General features: G+C 44.3%; 1 protein-coding gene across 1 annotated transcript; it reads left to right on the top strand.

The window, feature by feature from the left end:
- Positions 1-4,028: 4,028 nt before the first annotated feature.
- Positions 4,029-5,644, top strand: LOC125515417. The gene has a single exon (XM_048680888.1). It carries the CDS (start codon positions 4,220-4,222, stop codon positions 5,183-5,185), a length of 966 nt encoding a protein of 321 aa, XP_048536845.1. The 5' UTR covers positions 4,029-4,219; the 3' UTR covers positions 5,186-5,644.
- The last annotated feature ends 5,606 nt before the right edge of the window (positions 5,645-11,250 follow it).

Here is an 11,250-nt window from a genome sequence, read left to right as displayed (position 1 = left end):
AACAACTCCTTTGTCTATGGTTAGGAAACATAACCATCTTTGATTAACGAGCTAGTCTAGTAGAGGCATACTAGTGACACTCTGTTTGTCTATGTATTCACACATGTATTATGTTTCCGGTTAATACAATTCTAGCATGAATAATAAACATTTATCATGATATAAGGAAATAAATAATAACTTTATTATTGCCTCTAGGGCATATTTCCTTTCAAAAAGGACTAAGGAAATGTTTCTCGTTTATGGAGGTGACGAAGAGCTCGTCGTAAAGGGTTACGTCGACGCTAGCTTCGACACATATCTGGATGACTCTAAGTCACAAACCGGATACGTGTATATTTTGAATGGTGGGGCAGTAAGCTGGTGCAGTTGCAAGCAGAGCGTCGTGGCGGGATCTACATGTGAAGCGGAGTACATGGCAGCCTCGGAGGCAGCGCATGAAGCAATTTGGGTGAAGGAGTTCATCACCGACCTAGGAGTCATACCCAATGCGTCGGGGCCAATCAAACTCTTCTGTGACAACACTGGAGCTATTGAACTTGCCAAGGAGCCTAGGTTTCACAAGAAGACCAGGCACATCAAGCGTCGCTTCAACTCCATTCGTGAAAATGTTCAAGATGGAGACATAGATATTTGTAAAGTACATACGGACCTGAATGTAGCAGATCCGTTGACTAAACCTCTCCCTAGAGAAAAACATGATCAACACCAGAATTCCATGGGTGTTCGATTCATCACAATGTAACTAGATTATTGACTCTAGTGCAAGTGGGAGACTGTTGGAAATATGCCCTAGAGGCAATAATAAAAGCATTATTATTATATTTCCTTGTTCATGATAATTGTCTTTTATTCATGCTATAATTGTGTTATCCGGAAATCGTAATACATGTGTGAATAAATAGACACCAACATGTCCCTAGTAAGCCTCTAGTTGACTAGCTCGTTGATCAACAGATAGTCATGGTTTCCTGACTATGGACATTGGATGTCATTGATAACGAGATCACATCATTAGGAGAATGATGTGATGGACAAGACCCAATCCTAAACATAGCACAAGATCGTATAGTTCGTTTGTTAGAGTTTTTCCAATGTCAAGTATCTTTTCCTTAGACCATGAGATCGTGTAACTCCCGGATACCGTAGGAGTGCTTTGGGTGTACCAAACGTCACAACGTAACTGGGTGACTATAAAGGTATACTACGGGTATCTCCGAAAGTGTCTGTTGGGTTTACACGGATCAAGACTGGGATTTGTCACTCCGTATGACGGAGAGGTATCTTTGGGCCCACTCGGTAATGCATCATCACAATGAGCTCAAAGTGACCAAGTGTCTGGTCACGAGATCATGCATTACGGTACGAGTAAAGTGACTTGCCGGTAACGAGATTGAACGAGGTATTGGGATACCGACGATCGAATCTCGGGCAAGTAACGTACCGATTGACAAAGGGAATTGTATACGGTGTTGCTTGAATCCTCGACATCGTGGTTCATCCGATGAGATCATCGAGGAGCATGTGGGAGCCAACATGGGTATCCAGATCCCGCTGTTGGTTATTGACCGGAGAGCCATCTCGGTCATGTCTACATGTCTCCCGAACCCGTAGGGTCTACACACTTAAGGTTCGGTGACGCTAGGGTTGTAGGGATATGAATATGCAGTAACCCGAAAGTTGTTCGGAGTCCCGGATGAGATCCCGGACGTCACGAGGAGTTCCGGAATGGTTTGGAGGTAAAGAATTATATATAGGAAGTGCTATTTCGGCCATCGGGACAAGTTTCGGGGTCACCGGTATTGTACCGGGACCACCGGAAGGGTCCCGGGGGTCCACCGGGTGGGGCCACCTATCCCTGAGGGCTCCATGGGCTGAAGTGGGAGGGGAACCAGCCCCTAGTGGGCTGGTGCGCCCCCCTTGGGCCTTCCCCCTGCGCCTAGGGTTGGGAACCCTAGGGTGGGGGGGGGCACTTGCCTTGGGGGGCACTCCACCCCCCTTGGCGCCCCCTTGGGAGATTGGATCTCCAGGGCCGGCGCCCCCCCCTTGGGGACCCTATATATAGAGGGGGAGGGAGGGCAGCCGGACCCATGCCCCTGGCGCCTCCCTCTCCCCTCCAACACCTCCTCCTCCTCCGTAGAGCTCGGCGAAGCCCTGTCGGAGTACTGCTTCTCCACCACCACCATGCCGTCGTGCTGCTGCTGGAGCCATCTTCCTCAACCTCTCCTTTCCCCTTGCTGTATCAAGAAGGAGGAGACGTCACGCTGACCGTACGTGTGTTGAATGCGGAGGTGCCGTCCGTTCGGCGCTAGTATCTCCGGTGATTTGGATCACGTCGAGTACGACTCCCTCATCCCCGTTCTTTGAACGCTTCCGCTCGCGATCTACAAGGTATGTAGATGCATCCGATCACTCGTTGCTAGATGAACTCATAGATGGATCTTGGTGAAACCGTAGGAAAATTTTTGTTTTCTGCAACGGTCCCCAACAGCTCCCAGGCAGGAGGCCTTGCCTTTTCGATCGATGTTGCTTTTGTGCTAGCCTTCTTAAGGCAATCTTGTCTAATTTATGTCTGTACTCAGATATTGTTGCTTCCGCTGACTCTTGTGTATTCAAGCTTATGTATTCGAGCCCTCGAGGCCCCTGGCTTTTAATATAAAGCTTGTATTATTTTATTTTGTGTCTAGAGTTATGTTGTGATATCTTCCCGTGAGTCCTTGATCTTGATCGTACACATTTGCGTATATGATTAGTGTACGATTGAATCGAGGGCGTCACATGCCACTAAGGATAAAACAACAGGGTTTCATCATATTGATTGATGTCTTGGTGTCTACATTATGTCATCTTGCTTATTGATGCTTTGGTCCTTGCAAACTTAACACATTGAGATGCATGCTGGATAGCGGTTGAGTATTAGTGGTAGATGCAATTGGATTAACAGTCTACTTATTATGTAATGCCTATATAAGATTGTGCCGTAAATGATCATAGTCATAAATATTGCAATTTTATCGTTGCCCAACTGTAATTTGTTCACCATGTCATTTGCCTGTTTTCGAGAAAGATACCACTAATCAACCTATGCCCACTAGGTCTATTCTCCGTTACTAAATTCTTTTGCAAAATGGCTACTTCTATTTTTGCCGTGTTACATTACTACAAACTATCTCTACCACTTGCTATTTAATCATGTAACTAGGAACACAAGGGGATTGACAATCCTCTTGCCATGTTGGGGACGAGTGTGTGTGTGTGTGTGTGTGTGTGTGTTTGTGTTTGTGTTTGTTTGTTAGCTTGGAGACTCCTAGTGGATTGATAACATTGATTCTCTAACTGAGGGACATATTGCTCCTGTTCTGCTTCACCCTTATACTTGGAGAATCCCAACAACTCATGTGGCACCGAGCAACCTTCTTGGCCCTCGCGCAGGCCTACTGCTGGGCTCCTTGTAAACGAGCCGACCACTTTGTAGTACACCGTCGTCCCTGAGTCAACAAGGCCAAGGCAATAACTTCGTCCATGTACACGGACACAAACACGTAAACGAACATATACGCGGCAGTGACTTACACGGAAAGGCCATATAATGTAAAGGGTGATGGCCGATTGTAAACTGAAGCCCGCAAACCAATCAATCAATCAATCAATCGGACCTTTGTTACAATCTACGTCTTCTTCATCCTTTGTCACGACTTCCGTTCATCGGCAACCCCCGCTCCTTACAATTTCGCCCGCCGATCGACGATCGAGCTAGAGGCAAGCAAATCGACCTAGCTCAGCCAGTCGTGGCCATGAACCCTGACAAGGTCCCTTTCGGACGAGCGGGGCTTGTGGTTGGAAAGTCTCGGCTGAACTGTGTTGCGTATCGCGCTCCGAGTTGGCTCTCCAACCTTCCATGTGGCTTTTGCGATTGTGTTTGTGGGAGGGTGGCTGAGAGAGCCGTTGTGCTGTGAGGGGCGGGCCCACTTGGCAGCGAGACAAGCCGAGCCAAGGACACAACGGCTCTCCCCCTTTCTCTCTGTCCACTTCCAATTGGATTCCCCACACCACACCACACCCACTGAGAGTGAAGACTGAGCTTAGGAGAGGAGCGGGCGGCGGGCTGGTCAAAGCCCTAGCCTTTGTCCGGTCAAACCAAATCGATCCCCTTTCCCCGCCGCGGAATTGGTCTCGCCTCCGGCTCCCGGGCGGCGGCGGTGGCGGTGGCCGGCGGGCGATGAATCCCGACCTGTCCCGGTGCGCCAGGCACCCGTCGCAGCCGCCCTTCACCGGCTTCTGCTCCGCCTGCCTCCTCGAGCGCCTCTCCGCCGCCGCGCTCCCGGCCACGCCCCCGGCCCCCTCCCCGTCCCCCCTCCCCCCTCCTCCTCCTCGACCGGTGGTGGCCGCGGCGCAGGAGGTGGCGGAGGAAGGCGGGGGCAGGACGACGCTGCTCCGCCTCTTCCAGCTCCACGACCAGCAGGACCGGCCCGCGCCGGTCGGAGCTGGAGACCAAGATCCCGAGCCCAGGGCCGAGCCGGAGCCGCCGCCACCGCTGCAGCGGAAGCGCTCCCTCCGCCAGTCCTGCGAGTGGATCGTCTGCTGCGAGCACGGCCACGACCCCGCCTCCTGGCTCCCCTCCCGCCAGTCCTGGGACGCCAACGACTCCGCCTCCGCCTCAACCTCCGCCGCCGCCGCTGCGCCCAGCACCACCGCCCCTGCTTCCGCCTCCGCGCTCGTGCTCCACTCCAGCTCAAGCAAGGCCTCGCTCAGGCCGTGGTGGGACCGCACCCGCCGGGCGGCGAACCCGGTGGCGGGCTTCTTCAGCAGATCCCTGTCCTCCCAGTCGTGGCGGGAGACAGACGCCGCGGCGAGGTCCCGGGCGCAGGGCCACGCCGCGGCCCGGGTCAACGGGGGCAGCCACTCCGTGTCGTCGTCCGCGGGCGGCGTCGACTCCGAGGTGTCGCCGGCGGACTCGCTGCACGCGCATGTACATAGCGCCGGCCGCCGCGACTCCCTGCTCAGGAGGTTCTACTGGCTCGGCCGCAGCAGCAGCGTCCACTGCCCGTCGCCCCGCCGGAGCCCCGACACCGGAATGCTGCGCTTCCACCGCACCCCTTCCACCACCAGGAGCAAGACCCAAGGCAGGAGGCGTCTCAACCTCTTTCCTGCTCGCAGTCACAGACATCAACAGCAACAACATTAGCCATGGACAGTGAAATGTTTCTCCTGCTGCAGGCTCAATGTGTCCTGGTCCTGGTCCTGGTCCTGGTGTAAAGGCCATTCAAGTTAACCAAATGTTGCTCTTCCATGTTGTCACAAGGATGTTTCAGGTTCACCATCAATTCAGAAGTTGTCTTGGTCGTGGTTTGCCGATATTTCGCTGCTGGCGACAGTAATCAGGCTGCCATATTGGACAGCATCGCGACCGACGGTGCCTGGGAGTGGAAGACGCACGCCAAAATGTCCCCTCATTGGTAACTTGTAGGTGTTAATAATTCGTCCCATTCTTTGTACTATGTATGTTATACAATAAACTGCTGGATCCAGAAACTGAAATAGAAGCTGATAATAGCTGACCCTGTTCGTTCATTCTTAAGAGTGTTCACTGATGGACGAGCTGCTGTTTTTGATGTGGATAGAAATTCTTCCTTTTTTTCCTGCATTTCATCCTGATTCCTAAATGAATTCGCCTGGTTATGACATTTTCACCTGTTTGTTGGATACAGCATGGAACTCAAGGTTCTTTTGTAGTGGTAGTGATGGCAGAATCAACAGTCAACTTAAAGAAGTCTGATACTGGCTCGCAATGATATGATTCATTTGTGTGGATGGGTTTTACCTAACTGTAGGCTATTTTGCCCAAAGTACTCTGCTGTTTTGCTCTGGTTGACTATTCTTCTTCTCTGACACGGTTCATTTGTGTGGAATGAATTTTAGTTACTTATAGGCCATTGACCAATCTGGTCATCTTTGTTTTATTGCATGACATTGCTACAAAGGTGCGCACATCCAGTGAATACTTACTCCTGACTTTTTGCACTGATTTAACAGTCATCCAGTGAAATATGTGTTGCCATGCTACTATCATGTTAAAGAAGGGCCTTTTATGAACATTCAATTGTGAACTTTGATATTTTTTCGATAACTCATGGACACACAATGCTGTTTTGCTGTGGTTAGAAACTCTTATTTCTCTGCTTGATAAGCATGTAAGGTGTTAATAACCAGCCTCATTCTTCATACTCCCTCCGTTCCAAATTACTCGTCGCAGGAATGGATGTATCTAGAACTAAAATACATCTAGATACATCCATACCCGCGACAAGTAATTCGGAACGGAGGGAGTACTATATATGTTATACAATAAACTGCTGAAAGTCTGACATACGAAAACAGAAGCTGAATAGCTGATAATAGCTGACCCTGTTTGTTCATTTTTCAAAGTGATGACTGGTGGACACTTTCTGCTGTTTGCTATGGCATCAAACCGATGAACATTCTTGTACTATGTATATTTATATGCAATAATTGCTGAACTCTGAGATGCCGAAATAGACTTCATTCTTCAGAGTGATGACCGAGCGGCGCACACTCTGCTGCTTTTCTGTGGTTGAAAATTCTTCTTCTATGCGTGCAATGGTCCTGAATGAGTTCCTTCTGTTCAGCCATGCTATAACTTATAAACAGTATGAGATTTCCACCTGTTTGCTGGATACAGTTTGAAACTCAAATTCCTTTTGATTGTCAACTTAAAAACTCTGATTCTGACTCATGACAATAAGTTTCAGCTAATTGTAGGCTATTTTCCAATTTAGTCATCTTTGCTTTATTGACACTTCCAGTCAATACTTATGACTTTTCATTGCTAATACAACACAAGTCACAACTTTAGCACTTCTGTCTCAATTGTGAAATACACATTCATATGATAAACAAGGGATGTTAATATGAATTTTCAGTTTTGAACTTACTATCAGTTCTTTGCTTCATTTCATCTCATTTGGGAATGTATAAAGTATCAACCATCAGACTTTAGATCGTAGCAGCTCTAAACCTTTTGATCATGTATTTCTTGATTTAATCCCATTTTCTTCAGCAGGAATGATTTAATCTCATCTGGGAGAACTAAAGAGTCTCCATTGATTGGGCTTAGGATCCTTGTCAAATAACATTGTTTTGCTCTCGGCTGAGTTACTAGATGGGCCTATAATGAAAGCAACAACTTTCCTCTGTTGTTCATGTTGACGTGAGAGCCTTGCCCAGGCATGCTTTTAAACGATAGAAGACCAACTCTGAGCCCCCTAGTTTCATTTTACCCGATGTTCTGAATGATGTAACTGCTTTTTGGTACCAACTATGAAGAACTGACCAAGAATTATATTCCTCACAATGTTGCCTTCAACTTGAGACGTTGCCTCAAAAAATGGAAAATCCGGCAAAATCAAAGCCGTTTGTTTAGCTAGATTGATTTTCTATCTCTGATCAACACCCTACATGTTCTACACAAAGCTATCTTAGCAAGGTCAATTGTATTCCATTATGAAATATTCAGCAAGTACATGTAGAAAAAATTGTTAGTCTTTATAATATGTGAGATCCATTGAACTTGAAAAAAAAAGGTGAATAAGAGCCTGTTCGGCAGCCCTCAGCTCCGCAACACCGCTCCTGGAGCGGCCAGTGTGGCACCGAACGCGCTAGCTTGACGCTTTCATCAAAGCGGAGCGGAGTGGCCAGCAGGCCATTTTCTCGGAGCGGGTGAAGTGACGCTCCGCGCACTCCACGCCTACATGGAGCAGGGAGTTGCGAAGTAAGGAGCAGAGGGCTGCCGAACAGGCTCTAAGCATGATGCTAATTGTTTGGTAACAAGCCCCAAATAAATATTTTACATATTCTAGAGTTTTCTATGTGCATACACCTAATCATAAACTAGTATCTATTCTAAAGATATTTATGAGACCATATCTTTTACGGATGCACACACACATATATGTATATAAAATATGAGTATGTAAGTATCATAAATTAATCTACGAAGGCATGCAATGTTATGTTTTAATATTATTGTTCACACATCATATAAGTTTGATTCAAATATATTTTTAAGGCACAATGTAAATCAAATATAAAGTAATATAACTTTGATTACAAATGTGATTTAAAGTTAGTGCACGTGCACGTTCATTTTGAAAAATTAACATTACAATATTATCATAAATAACATTACTTCAAATATTTTAGCAACACTATGATCTGATTAACTATAATAAATAAATTTTAAAAGGTACTACGATTGTTATTTTTAAAGAGTTATTACTAAATATGAAAGTTTGCAATAAATATTGAATTTATTTTTGCACGACATTCAACGCCCGTAGAATTCCGGTTGTCTCCACCTGCTCGAGCCTATCGTCATCTTCATCCGATGTTTTTAGTCTTGCCACTGTTATAGGAGCAGAGAATAACATCAGCAACGTTACCACCACCTGCAACAATATAAGAAAAACTGGCCCATGTCGCTCAGTGATTCACTCCAGCGGTGGCGCCTCTTCCAATACCCGAATCAAGTACTCCTGTATTTCGGAAAATAGTCTGAATTTCAGCAAAATTTCTGAATTCCAAACAAATTTTGTAATTAAAAACACTTCATGAATAAATAATAAATCACAAATTTTATAAAATATTAACAAATTAGATAAATGTTCAATATTTACAAAAATGTTTAAGAAATAAAGAATGTTCTCAGATTTCTTGAAATGTTCCAATTTACTTACTTTAAATTTTGATATACCTTAGATTTTAAAATGTTCATGAATTTTAAAATGGGGTATGAATTTCAAAATTGGTATACGGTTTAACAGCTGTTCATGATTTGAAAATATTCATGTATTATAAAAATGATAATGATGTGAAAAATATTTTTGAATTTATAAAATTGTACGAAATTTCAAATGACATTCATAATTTCTTTAAATTTCCTATATTTGAGAAAATGTTCCAAATGCCAATAAATAATTAATTAACTAGAAAGAGCTCCTGGATTGAAAAACATTTCATGAATTTGACAATTGTTACATTATTTCTATAAATTCATGACTTCGGAAAACAAATTGGCGCTTTGAAAAATTTTCTTATTTAAAAAAGTTTCTATTTTTTTAAAAGTATTTGAATTTTAAAATATAAAGATGGGAAATGGAAAAAGGAAAAAAGAAAAAAGAAAGAAAAGAAAAAAATAAAAAAGAAAATGATTTAAAAAAATTAATAAATGGAAAAAAAAAGAAAAAACCGAAAGAAAACAGAAAGAAAGAAACGCAGAAAAGCAACCGATTCAAGGAAGGTTCCTGTATCTTCCCAAAACAATTGGAAAGCATACACTGATAAAAGGGCAAAATGTGGTCGCCCATGTAGCGGGGCAGCCCTCAGGGATCGTGTGCGTTTGATGGGCATTTACGGCCCAACGTGGACAATAGGTTTTCCTGTATTTTGAGTAAGAGCATTTGGTGTCAAAAAATACAAACAAAATATTTTTATCTCATATAGGTGAAAATAAAAGAATTTGTTAATCATCATTTTGAAGTTAAAAACTATATATTATGGGGGAAATACGCTCACATTCATGCATACGAAATTTTCATTATGTATTGAAAAAAATATTAATTGCATAGTTGAAAAATAATTGTCATGTTTCTGTAAAATATGCATCACATATTATAAAAACAATGCTCTATAGATATAAGAAATAGGAACGAAAACCAACGGAAAAATTGAAAAGAGGGAGGTGGGATTTATTTGTAAACAGACATCTATTACACACACACACACACACACAGAGAGAGAGAGAGAGAGAGAGAGAGAGAGAGTGAGAGAGAATGCTCGAGCTGAGTTGCGTATGAAAATTTTGCTGTCGATAGCCCTCCACCAAGTCAAAAGGTGTTATCTTCGCAAGTATTTTACCAGTGGTCATTGCTAGCGTGGTACCTGGGATTAAAATGTCCCATTCTTTGTGCTATGTATGTTATGCGATACCAAAATAGTAGTTTATAATTGCTGATCATGTTGGTTCATTCTTCATAGCTACGCTCCTACGACACACTCTGTTCTCCTAAACCGGTGAGGAAGAAACCCAAATTGGGCCGGCCCATATAGATTACCAAGCGCGCTAGGGGTTATGGGCTAGGTCGCTATTTAGTGATCCAACAAAAAAGGGTCGTTATTCAGCGTCCTATCCGCCAATAGGACTGGCCATCATGAACCCTCATGCGCCTCCGAGGCAGAAAGGGTACGCGAATGGTTCTCGGCCCTCCCTTATATAATTCGGCTCGCAAGTGATTGGTAATGGCCCAGAGCCAAAGGCCGAAACCGTCCAAGGATGCCATTACCTAAAGTGATTTTCTATTTCCGTGCCCATGGTTTCCTGGTTGTGCTTACCAAACCAATCGAGTAATTATTAAATTCCACACATAAACAGGTGCTCAATCCAGTAATTATTGAAATTGTTGCATCATATCTGCAAGCACAACTAAGGAACCAAGGGCATGAAAATTGAAATCCCTTACCTAAAATAAAAAACAAATTCATGGAGTGCTGCTGCCAAGGAAATCAGGAAGCCCCTATTCGGTGCTTCAGGCGCAAGGGAACCTCCCTGGCGCCCACGCGCCGAATAGGGCTCCCTGATTTCCTTGGCAGCGACACTCCATGAATTTGTTTTTTTATTTTAGGTAAGGCCCCGCCGGCCATGCACCGACACTACTGGGCCGGCCCATGTAGATCCCAAAAGCGTCTGGTTTGCCTGGCTTGCTCGATCACATTTGGGAAAACAATTGAGCAGAAAAAACAACACAAAATCGAGAATCCAAAAAGTTCACAAATTTTGAAAGACGTTCATGACTTTGATAAAATGTTCAACGAATTTGAAAACTATTTATCCATTTTTTATAAAAAATTATCAAATTTGAAAAAAAATTCATTGATACTGGTAAAAAAATCATCAATTTGAATTTTTTTATTAGTTTTGAAAAAAGTTCATCAATTTTGGGGTTTTTTATTGATTTAGAAAAATCAACTTCAAAACATTCGTTTCAATTAGCAAAAGGAAAAAAAGAAATAAAAATCAAATAGAACTTTCCAATAAAAATGAAAAAAAATACAGATAGAAAACGGTGTAATTGAGCACATCAGGTGGGGATGGCAGGGGGGGCGGCCGCCCCGGGCCCCAAAATTCCAGGGGCCCCCTCCCAGGGTTTGCATGTTGTATATAGGTAATTGGCCCAT

The sequence above is a fragment of the Triticum urartu genome, chromosome 6, assembly GCF_003073215.2.
Source record: "Triticum urartu cultivar G1812 chromosome 6, Tu2.1, whole genome shotgun sequence".
In the NCBI taxonomy this organism is placed as follows: domain Eukaryota; kingdom Viridiplantae; phylum Streptophyta; class Magnoliopsida; order Poales; family Poaceae; genus Triticum; species Triticum urartu.
The sequence above is the reverse complement of the archived record's forward strand: the minus strand, read 5'-3'. Positions and strand labels throughout refer to the sequence as shown.

Bases quoted from the DNA above. Each gene is read 5' to 3' on its own strand.
- LOC125515417 (XM_048680888.1), top strand. From the start codon at position 4,220: ATGAATCCCGACCTGTCCCGGTGCGCCAGGCACCCGTCGCAGCCGCCC.